Raw genomic sequence first — 11,438 nt, 5'->3', positions numbered from 1 at the left:
AGTAGGAGTACCGAATAATGTTGATTGGTTTTGGCCGTTAGTAGATTGATTGTTAGTTTTAGGAGAGCTGTTTCTGTGGAGTGTTGAGGACGAAATCCAGACTGAAGGGGATCAAGAAGGCTATTATAAGTGAGGTGGACGCTCAGTCGGTTGTAGACCAGACGTTCAAGGAGTTTGGATAAGAAGGGGAGCAAGGAGATGGGGCGTAGGTTGTTAGGATTGGATGGGTCCAGTGAGGGCTTTTTAAGTATGGGTCTGACAAGTGCATGTTTTAGAGAGTTGGGGAAGATGCCAGAAGAGAAGGAGAGATTGAAGATGTGGGTTAGAGAGTGTAGTATAGAGCCAGAGGGTGAACGTAGCATTTGTGAGGGAACAGGATCCAGACAGCAGGTGGTAAGGTGGACATTACCAAGTAGTTTAGCAACTTCGTCTATAGTGGTGGGGTTGAAAGAGGGAAGTAATGATTGTGCCTGTGGGCATGAAGTGTAAAGCGTGGAGGGTATCAGAATAGTAGAGATCTCCGCACGAATTGTATCAATCTTCTGTTTGAAGTGATTGGCGATCTCCTGGGCAGTGAGTGAGTTGGCGGGTGGAGGCGGTGGAGGACGAAGTAGAAAGCTGAAGGTAGAGAAGAGTTGACGGGGACGGGATGATAAGTTGCTAATGAGAGTGATAAAATAGGTCTGCTTGGCAGAGAGGAGGCTGGAATTGTATTTTTGGAGGGCAGATTTATATTGGTTGAACTCTTTCTGAGACTTGGTCTTACGCCACAGGCATTCATGAGGGTCGGGGCTTGATTCTGTGTGTAGTGAGGGGTACCAGTGAGGCTAGAAGTGAAGTGTTGTAGACAGAAGTGTCTAGGATGGTGCAGGATAGGGGTGAGATTTTGTCGTAGAGGTTGTTGACAGCAGATTAGAGAAGAGAAGGGTTCAGATGACGTAGGTTTCTGCAGGTAACTTTTACACGGTTGGAGGGAGAGGAGGTTGAAGGAGAGGAAGAGGGTGAAACTAATAAGGTGGTGGTCAGAGAGCGGGAATGGATGGTTAGAGAGGTTGCATGTAGTGCAAAGGTGAGAGAAAACAAGGTCAAGGATATTGCCTTCGGAGTGAGTAGAAGCGTGTATCCACTGCTTCAGGTCAAAGGAGGAGGTTAGGCTGAGAAGTTTGGAAGGGGCAGGAGTGTTAGTATTAATAGTAATGTTGAAATCCCCGAGAATGGTTGTGGGGATTTCAGAAGAAAGAAAGTAGGGTAGCCAGGCAGAGAAGTCATCAAGAAATGTTGATACTGGTCCAGGGGGCCTGTAGATCACAGCTATCCTTAGAGAAATTGGAGTGAAAAGACGAATGCAGTGTGCTTCGAAAGACGAGAGTGACAGAGAGGGAGGTGGCTGAAGTACCTGGAAGGTGCTATGTGGGGCTAGAAGGATTCCAACACCTCCTCCCTTACGTCCATTGGATCTGGGGGAGTGAGTCCAAAGAAGACCACCATGGGAGAGGGCCGCAGAAGACGCAGTGTCAGATTCGTGGAGCCATGTTTCGGTAAGGGCGAGTAGGTTAAATGAGTTGGCAAAAAAGATGTCATGGAGAGAGGTGAGTTTGTTACAGACAGAGCGGGAGTTCCAAAGGGCACAAGAGAAAGGAAGTCTGGTCTTGGGAAGAATAGAAATGGGAATTAAATTGTGTTGATTGCGGCTTCTGCCAGAGAGTGCAGGGTGATGGGTGCATGGTGTACAGTTTGATGATGGAGGCCCAGGGTTTGGGGATATATCTCCAGAGGTTAGGAGAAGCCGGAGGGTGAGGGAGTGGGATTTAAATGAGGGGACATGGCCCAGGGTCTTGGAGATTTTTAGTGTGTGGATTTAGAATTAGCAGGAGTTGGTGGATGCAGTAATAAGGAGAGGACAGAAGTGAGGGTGATATATATATATATGCTGTGGGGGGGAGAAGAGGGGTGAAGGAGAGATAGTTTTAGGATAGAGGACAGAGCTGTCAAAAGGAGTGGTAGAGAGTGCATGTTACAAGGATAAAGAGCTAAAGGGGAAAACAAGGTCACCTGATGTCTGTGTGGTGTCCCTTCGCTTTGTGCATTCTCTGAAGTGCAGAGTCAGAAGTGCTTCCACTTATAGAAATCGCCACTTTGAGAAAAGAGCCCCAGTTGCAAATGTTCCCTCTGCAATAGCTTCCCCCAAAAAGAAGTGTATCTTTATACTGATAGGGGTGGGGTGCGGGTGGATTTCAATTATCACTCAGGAGGTAATAAAGCTCGTCTGGTTAACAGGGCAAAATTCTAACTTCAGAAACAGACTAGCAAGAGGGCACTAAAGTTAGACGGGCCATAATTTTGGGTAAGATGAGGGAGATAATAAAGCATTGTAATGTGGACAGGTCTACAGACTGTTGAGCAAAAATAACATACCAGCAGTTTTAAAGACACACATGAAAAGCAGATAGCAGTGTTTCAGTTTTTGGGTGGAGATGGTTCAGTTGGCACATACCTGTAGGATGAGAGAAGAGATTCTCAGATGAGACAGTCAGATAATCAGTTAATGATAAGTGCAGCGTCAGAAGCGTCAGAAGTGCTCCCACTTATAGAAAATCGCCATTTTGAGAAAAGAGCCCCAGTTGCAAATGTGCCCCCTGCAATCACTATCTCCACGTTGTTAGTCAGGGTGTCAAGTGATGAATGTTCAGATCTATTAAGATTGTGTCCAATGTTAGATGATTTATATAGGGAGGGAAGAGGAGCAAATTTACAAAAAGTCGTAGACAAGCTGGTAAAAAGTATTTATGAAGGATCCCTTGGCATGACATAGGTAAAATACAGATTTGGGTCTGTGGTGAGTATCTGCAATGGGCTGGCTATCTGTATTTGGGGTTAGCAATAGGTCAATGTGACTAGTGTTACCAGACCAAAGATCTTTAAGTGTGTCCAGGGCCAACAGCTCATTTTCATCCCACAGGTCCTTGTGGAAGTGTTTTTTAGAAGTGGTAAGCATGGATTCTTTCAAGTTGTAGAAACATTTAAGAGCTAGTTTCCATATGAAGTCATTATGGTCCTGAAAAAAGGCCAAAGGAAGTGTGGAAGTCAGAAGGGGAAAAATGTTGACATTTCTGTAAAAAGAAGCTTCATGAGGAGTAAGAATGTGAAAAGACAAAGTGAAGATTTTTATGGTGTCTGGGTTGGTATGTGACCAACCGTATTTTGTTATTTTTTCGCTCCTCCTCTTTTCCTCTTCTCTTATTCCTTTTTCTTTTGAACAGTGAATTGGGATGAAGTCTAAAAAATGATCACTAGTGATGGAAGCACTCCTTGATGGAAGATTTGCCACAGTGCAGGGGGCTGTAGTTGAAACTTTCCCCACCAAATTTCCCATTGTTTAACCATGGATTCTGGTATACAACACCTACAAGCCCAGTTTTTAGTGGACAGCGTCCAGTTTTGTTTAGAACACAACTACTTCACGTTCTTAGATCAAAACCTCCTCCAGATACAGGGCACTGCCTTGGGCTCTTCTTTTGCGCCCAGCTATGCCAACCTCACCATGAGTTGATGGGAGGAGTCCTGTATCTTGAGGAAAAATCCCTTTGTGGCTCTGGTATATTTCGGGACATATATCGATGATATCATTGTCATATGGGATGGCCCTTCAACAGAAATACAGTATTTTGTCCAATATTGCGAAACACCAGTCCATATATATATATATATATATATATATATATATATATATATATATATATATATATATATATATATAAAAATTGTGTCTAATTCACCGCTGTGTCCTTCCGTCCTCCAACGGCAAAAAAATAAAATAAAAAATTGTGCACACTGCCGCCAGCTGTAATGCCTTCTCACCTCAAAGATGTGGTGAGGTGGCAATACTCTTTTTTGTAAATTGTCATAATTCTTCTTCAACTTTCCAGAGCAATCCCACACTGGTCCTGATGAAGCAGCTGTGTACTGTGAAATGTGTCAGTAATCATTAGCGTGACCCAATATTGCTCTGCATTTGTTTCTTATGGTATGTGCTTTGGAATCGATGGTGATGTTGTTATCCATGAAAATGTTTTTTTTTTCATGCGATTCAAAAAATAATTTTTTTTTTCATTTATTTGACTTGTAGAATATGACAGATTCTCAGGTAGATGAAAAAGTCTTTGTTGGAGATGTTATATAGATCTGAGATGTGTTGGAATGATCGAAGCTGGTGTTGGTCGTATAGATCCCCTACATGTTTTTTACAGACATCCACTTTTGTAGGGGGAGGTCCATAGAAAGGTGTTGCAGAGCTGAGCGAGGAAGCTGGGTTAGTGCGCGGGGGTGAATATCCCCTTGAGATTTCACCTGCCATGAACATTAAAAAAAAACGTTTTTTTTTTAAAACTTTTTTATGCATTGATACATGTCCCCTGGGGCAGTACCCGGGCCCCAAAACATTTTTATGGCAATAACTTGCATATAAGCCTTTAAAATGAGCACTTTTGATGATGTTTAATGTTAGTGTCCTTAGACTTTAATTTGGGTTCACATGTTCATACCATTTGTTTTTCTATTTGCATGTTTTGGTGCGAACCGAACTGGGGTGGGGGGGGGGGGGGGGTGTTCGGCCCATCCCTGATCTTTAGTGTGGAAAAAGTGGACACATGCTAAGATATCTCTGGGGAGAGATGCTGGTAGGTGTTGTGGCTTGTGGATCCTATGCTCTCGATCAATGAGCATATAATTTGTGGTTAGAGATGGGATTAGTTTGCAGAACAATTGGTGTGGGTAGGGTACTATCTTAGAGGTGGGAAGAGTTCCGGGGACCCACCTTTACTTTAACGTTATTCCACCTAGACCGGTGCTCCAAATCTGCAACCTTTAGGTAGAGCATTTTTATGGTCGCAGCTTGATCATCCTGTATGTCCAAAATGGCGTTGTGGGCTTTGGTAGCATCAATATGATCAGTGCATTCTATTGGAGAGGTGATTTTGTCATGTAACTGGTTAATTGATATATTAGGTCCACATTGGGGATCAGCCTGTAAAGGGAGAAACATGGCTTTGAGGGAATGCTTTGAGGCTGGGCTGTCAGTGGTGGGTAATGCAGCCAGTGTCTGTGTAGGTGGAGAGCCTGCTTAGTAGGAGACAGATCTGTGGAGTCAGCAGAGCGCTTACCTCTCTCTTCTGGTGAGGGTACTGGCTCTTGGAGAGGGGATTCTGGTTCCTCCATGTTGATGGAGGAGGGTTCAAGTGCGGCTGGCTAGTCGGGTGGCCGCTCTGAGTCTCGTCATTCTCGGCCAGCACCATCTTGGCTATTGTACTGCAGGTGAACAGAAAATAGTGTAGTGCTAAAGAAATCAGATGATGATCTCAAACTGTGTTTTAGAAAAGTGGTAATGAAACCAATCCTATATAACACACATATACAATCACGTGCGTATGTCAAATACAGATTGATAATAATAAAAATAATAAAATGAAACTGTAAAGCAATGAGTGAAATCAATAATTCACTGCAAATATAGGTGCAATGTGGAAATGCACAGGAATCCCAAAAAGTATCAACAACTAGAACGTGTGTCCCAATATATAGTCCACATGCATTGAGAGGTAGAGCGTATCAGTACTGATCTTCCCAGCAGCAGAGTGGACACCACACAAATCAACTATCGTAGATGGCTTGTCTGGAGTAATAACAATTATAAAAAAATCAAATACTCTTACCAGAGAAATTGGACCCATCTGTCGTATGACAGTGAGTCACAAGCGCTTGAAATTATAGCTGGTCTCAAACTGGTGTTGTGCATTTTTCAACAGGTCCTGAAGGTAAGTGGGCACGCTATCATCTTTGGAGTTGGCGGTTGGCTGGAACTCCTGATGTGGATGGCTGTGTCACACGCTTACAAGCTCCACAGAGTGACAAACACTCACGTTTGAATGGCATTCAAAATGTGATGGATCATAAGAAAAAGGTTCAAAAAAGAGAAATGCTCCCAATAGTGCAGGTAAGGAGGTAACCGTTAGGTTTATTGAAAAATTTTGTCAAAAAAAAGACATAAAAGCAACCAGTGATCACAAATAAAATCAACATAAAATAACGTTAGAGCAATGTGGGGTACAAAAAATGCAATCCCGACACGTTTCAACAACAATAGGTCTTCAACAGGGGCATTGGTTGCTTTTATGTCTTTTTTTTTTTTTACTCTGATACCCCCAACTACAATCTAGTGGAACCAATTGCCTTCAAATGTCACCTAATTAGTAAACAGAGTTCACCTGTGTGTAATGTAATCTCAGTATAAATACAGCTGTTCTGTGAAGCCCTCAGAGGTTTGTTAGAAAACCTTAGTGAGCAAACAGCCTCATGAAGGCCAAGGAACACACCAGACAGGTCAGGGATGACGTTGTGGAGAAGTATAAAGCAGGGTTAGGTTATAAAAAATTCCCAAGCTTTGAACATCTCACGGAGCTCTGTTCAATCCAATCATCTGAAAATGGAAAGAGTATGGCACAAGCGCAAACCTACCAAGACATGGCCGTCCACCTAAACTGACCAGGCTGGGCAAGGAGAGCATTCATCAAAGAAGCAGCCAAAAGGTCCATGGTAACTCTGGAGGAGCTTCAGAGATCCACAGCTCAGGTGGGAGAATCTGTCCACAGGACAACTATTAGTTGTGCTCTACACAAATCTGCCCTTTGTGGAAGAGTGACAAGAAGAAAAAAGTGATTGTTGAAAGAAAGCCATAAGAAGTCCAGTTTGTGAGAAGCCAAGTGGGAGACACAGCAAACATATGGAAGAAGCTACTCTGGTCAGATGAGACCAAAATTAAACATTTTGGGCTAAAAGCAAAACACTATGTGTGGTGGATAACTAGTAATGCACATCACCCTAAACACATCACCCTAAACACATCACCGTGAGACATGGTGGTGGCAGCATCATGTGGTGGGGATGCTTTTCTTCAGCAGGGACAGGGAAGCTGGTCAGAGTTGATGGGAAGATGGATGGAGACAAATACAGAGCAATCTTAGAAGAAAACCTGTTAGAGTCTGGAAAAGACTTGAGACCGGGGCGGAGGTTCACCTTCCAGCAGGACAACGACCCGAAACATCAAGCCAGAGCTACAATGGAATGGTTTAGACCAAAGCATATTCATGTGTTGTCAATTCCAGACCTAAATCCAATTGAGAATCTGTGGCAAGACTTGAAAATTGCTGATCACAGACGCTCTCCATCCAATCTGACAGAGCTTGAGATATTTTACAAAGAAGAAGAATGGGCAGAAATGTCCCTCTCTCGATGTGCAAAGCTGGTAGAGACACCCCCAAAAAGACTTGCAGCTGTAATTGCAGAGAAAGGGGGTTCTACAAATATTGACCATTTATCATTTTTATTTCACTTCACAATTATGTGTCACTTTGTGTTGGTCTATCACATAAAATCCCAACAAAATATATTTACGTTTTCGGTTGTAACATGACAAGATGTGGAAAATTCCAAGGGGTATGAATAAGTTCATGGCACTGTATTCTTTTGTTATAGATGTCGTAGGGAATTGATAAATCTCCTGTTACATTTAGTTTTTTGCATCTGAGGAGAATTCCCATAATGATAAGATAACTCTCCAATGTGAGGTATATCATTTCTTAGATAGTTGCCACTGGAATAAGTGTCCCCACTGGGTCCTATTAAGGTCCTCAGTTCAAATCCCAACTGTGATACTACCTACAGAATAAGTAAAGAAAAATCTCAGCCACTTCACACCACAAGTTTCCATGACTAAGCCTTACGAGTGGGGCAAAACATGTCAGGGGCGCGGCCTGGGATGGAGTAAGGCTGAGACTTTGATCACCTATTACTTGCTGGGCTTGTATGGTGACTGTGGCTGAAATTTTTTTCTCTACTTGTTTTGTGGTTTACGTGGAGTCAGGGCAGAGTCCTCTCCGGACCGTCACCATCAGTAGAGCACACCAAATGGGGGACATAAATGCCAGAGCGGAGACCCTAAAGCCGGTTTAGGTTCACTGTGACACTACCTACGTGGAATTTTCATGTGGGTTTTTCCTCCAGGTACACAAGTTTCTTCCTTCACTCCAAAGACATGCTGGTAGGTTAGTTATCCCATTTAAATTGGCCCCAGTAAGCTTGTGTGGGAAAGGTATAAATACAGAAAAAATCAGCGCAGTACAACCCCTTTATGAAAAGCTGCAGAACACCAAGGATCAATTACCAAATCCCAGAATACAATATATCAAACAGATGGTACAGCACTCTAACTAAAATAAAATGATTACTAACATATTAAAATTAATAAAAAGTCCAAAGATAGCTTTTGAGTCAAAAAGTCCACGTGAGGAATCTTTGGTGGTATACAGTCAGTTCAAGCATAAAGTGACTTAGTGCCAAGGGGGGGGGGGGGGCACCACCAATGGTAAAATTGGCTGCTCACCTCATCGTATGGACCCTTTAAATTACAGAGGGTCGTATGCACTTAAATATCAACTCGTCCAATCGCTGTACTCCTCTCCGACAATATCCGACCGATTCACAAACGAAAACACAGCTTTCTCCCATTCAGAGTCAAATGAACTGACACGTTCGTGGAATACCCACACTGGATCAATATATATCAGTATTCACAATTCCTCAGACCATGTGGATAGAAAGACAGGCCATAGTGCTCTCCATAGAAAAACGTTTTAATGATGAATATACATAAAAAAACACACTTACAATAACGAAGCTTCATACAATCGTTAAAATGATGAATGACTGCGGGTGACGTCACATGATCTCCGTCCGTACGTTACGTCCCTATGGGCGGGACTTCATCAGCGGACACGGAAACTACGTGAAAGGACAGGACTGTGGGAAAGGACTGATACGAATGTACAATATGTAAAGCAATGATGCAAATTGTTGGCGTTTTATAAATATCTGTAATAAATAGATTCATATTAAGGTAGGTTATATATATCAGGTGGAAGGTGGCAGATTTTTCTATAAAAAATTTTGTGAAATGCTGTTCTGAAATCCTTGTTCCTCAGACTGTATATAAGAGGATTGAGGAGAGGAACAATTATGGTGTAAAAGACGGACACCACTTTGTCAGCAGCAAAACGTTGGTTAGGGCTTGGCCGAAAGTAAGTAAATGCGGAGGAGCAATAAAACATGAAGACCACTGTCAGGTGAGGGGTACATGTAGAGTAAACTTTATTCCTATTGCTCTTAGTTTGAATTTTAAGAACGGTTTTGAATATATAGACATAGGACATGATGGTCAACATCAGAGTCCCACCTCCAATGAGGCCACCCACGAGAAAGATAAGCAGAATGTTAAGGTAGATGTCACTGCAGGAAATATGAAATAATTGGGGAAGGTCACAAAAGAAGCTTTCTATAATATGTGATCCACAGAATGATAATCTTAAGATGCAAAGTGTGTTAGCAAAAGAATAGGTAAAACCAAGACACCAAACAGTGGAGGACAACTGTACACACACTTTCCAATTCATGATCTGTATGTAATGTAACGGCTGACAAATGGCGGTATATCTATCATAGGACATGGCGGACAACAGGAAAGCCTCAGAGCTGGCAAAGAATATAACGAAGAAGACTTGGGTTATACAGTCTGTTGCGGTAATCTTTCTACTCTTATTATGAAGGTCAAATAACATTCGTGGGATGGTGACTGAGGAACAACAGAGGTCCAAACTGCCCAGGTTCCCAAGGAAGAAGTACATAGGAACATGGAGGTGAGGGTCGGTGGCTATGAGGACAATGATCAGCAAATTCCAGATTATTGTCAGAAGGTAAATGAGAAGGAAGAAGAGAAACAGAGGGAGCTGAAGATCCGAAATATCAGACAGTCCAGAGAGAAAAAAATCTGTTTGATTTCTCATTACAATATTTGTATCCATATTTTTTTCATCATGAAAACATTAATAAATAGAGCAAATAGAGCAAAATTCACCTCTTCAATTCATGGTAGGACTTGATTTATGGCAATCCAGTTTCTCATCAGCTATGCCAAATTAAATGAAATTTAATTAAAATTCTTTATCAGAAATCTCAGATTTTTGCTCTGAAAGCAAAGTTCCTGCTATAGAGAAAAGTCCGTTTTTACGGCAACATCACAAATAAAAATATGACTTTCCCCAAACAACTTATTTATTTAGAGGTGGGAAAAGGGTTCGGGCTGAGCAAAGGTTTGGCAAACACCCGAATTTGCAGGGCGCTACACAGTGCATTCTAAGCTTTGCCCAACCAGGGTGCAGAAAATAGCTGGTTGTTAAGGATCAGGTCGGGAAGTTGTTTGCGGCATCCTTAACAACCGATAAGTCATTAGCTGTCAATGTTCTTCCCCGCTAACAGCTGAATAAAGAGAAAAAAACATTGCCGGCAATAAAAAAGTGAAAAAAATGGCAAGGGGATCCCCACCAATCCATACAAGGTTCTTATACAAGCATGCAGCCTGGCAAATCAGGAAAGGGGGGTAGCAAACCCCCCCATCCTGAGCCATAGCAGGTCACATGCCCTCAACATGGGGAGGGAAGGGTGCTGTAGGGCAGGGGGTGGCCCTGTCCTCCACCACAAAGTACCTTGTCCCCATCTTGATGAGGACAAGGACCTTATCCCCACAACCCTGGGCTGTGGTTGTGGGGGTCCGTGGGCTGGGGGCTTATTGAAATCTGGAAGCCCCCTTTAACAAGGAGGCACCCAGATCCCAGCCCCCCCTATTTTAGTGAGTATAGCCTACCCATTCACAAAAGAAGTGTCAAAAAGTAATAAAAACACAGAGACATTTTCTAACAATACCTTTATTTAAAAAAAAAAAAAAACAATGCCCCCTCAATGTAAATCCATTAACAATCATGACGATGCTTCCAACGCCATCCGAAAAATATCTTGAAAAAGGACAACTTTGTGTAAAAAAATGTGTTTTCATTTTTTTCCCACATTCCCACAATTGTTCAAAAGACTCAATATGCCTCATACAATATATGTTAGGGTGTTTTCTTTTCAAAAGGGGTCATTTGTGGGCAATTCCGTTGTCCCGGTGCTCCAGGGCCTTCAAAAGTGTATTAAGTGGTTGAGTAATTATATGTGTAATCTATGCTCCTAGAAAGCCTGAAGGTGCAACTTCAATGTTGGGCCTCTCTATGTGGCCAGGCTGTGAAAAAGTCTCACACATGTGGTATCGCCATACTCAGGAGGAGTAGTAGAATGTATTTTAGGGTGCAATTTTTGCTACGTACATACTATGTGTTGGAAATATGCTAAAAAAAGAAAACTTTGTGCTTCTGCTTATACCTTGGTACCTCGCTGCCCACCTGTTGCTGAACCTGGCTATCCTTGTTACCTTACTCCTGTCTACTGCTTGGCTCTATGCTGTCTCTGAGTGTCTGTGCTGGCTAACCATCTTCTCAGCTTCCCTAGGTCCAGCTCTT

General features: G+C 42.5%; 1 protein-coding gene across 1 annotated transcript; it reads right to left on the bottom strand.

The window, feature by feature from the left end:
* Positions 1 to 8,942: 8,942 nt before the first annotated feature.
* LOC143925283 (olfactory receptor 8G17-like) lies at positions 8,943 to 9,890 on the bottom strand. The gene has a single exon (XM_077449868.1). It carries the CDS (start codon positions 9,888 to 9,890, stop codon positions 8,943 to 8,945), a length of 948 nt encoding a protein of 315 aa, XP_077305994.1.
* Positions 9,891 to 11,438: the final 1,548 nt, after the last annotated feature.

This window comes from Lithobates pipiens, unplaced genomic scaffold (assembly GCF_037356315.1).
Source record: "Lithobates pipiens isolate NorthernLeopardFrog02 unplaced genomic scaffold, aLitPip1_a1.2 Scaffold_22, whole genome shotgun sequence".
Lineage (NCBI taxonomy): Eukaryota > Metazoa > Chordata > Amphibia > Anura > Ranidae > Lithobates > Lithobates pipiens.
The sequence above is the reverse complement of the archived record's forward strand: the minus strand, read 5'-3'. Positions and strand labels throughout refer to the sequence as shown.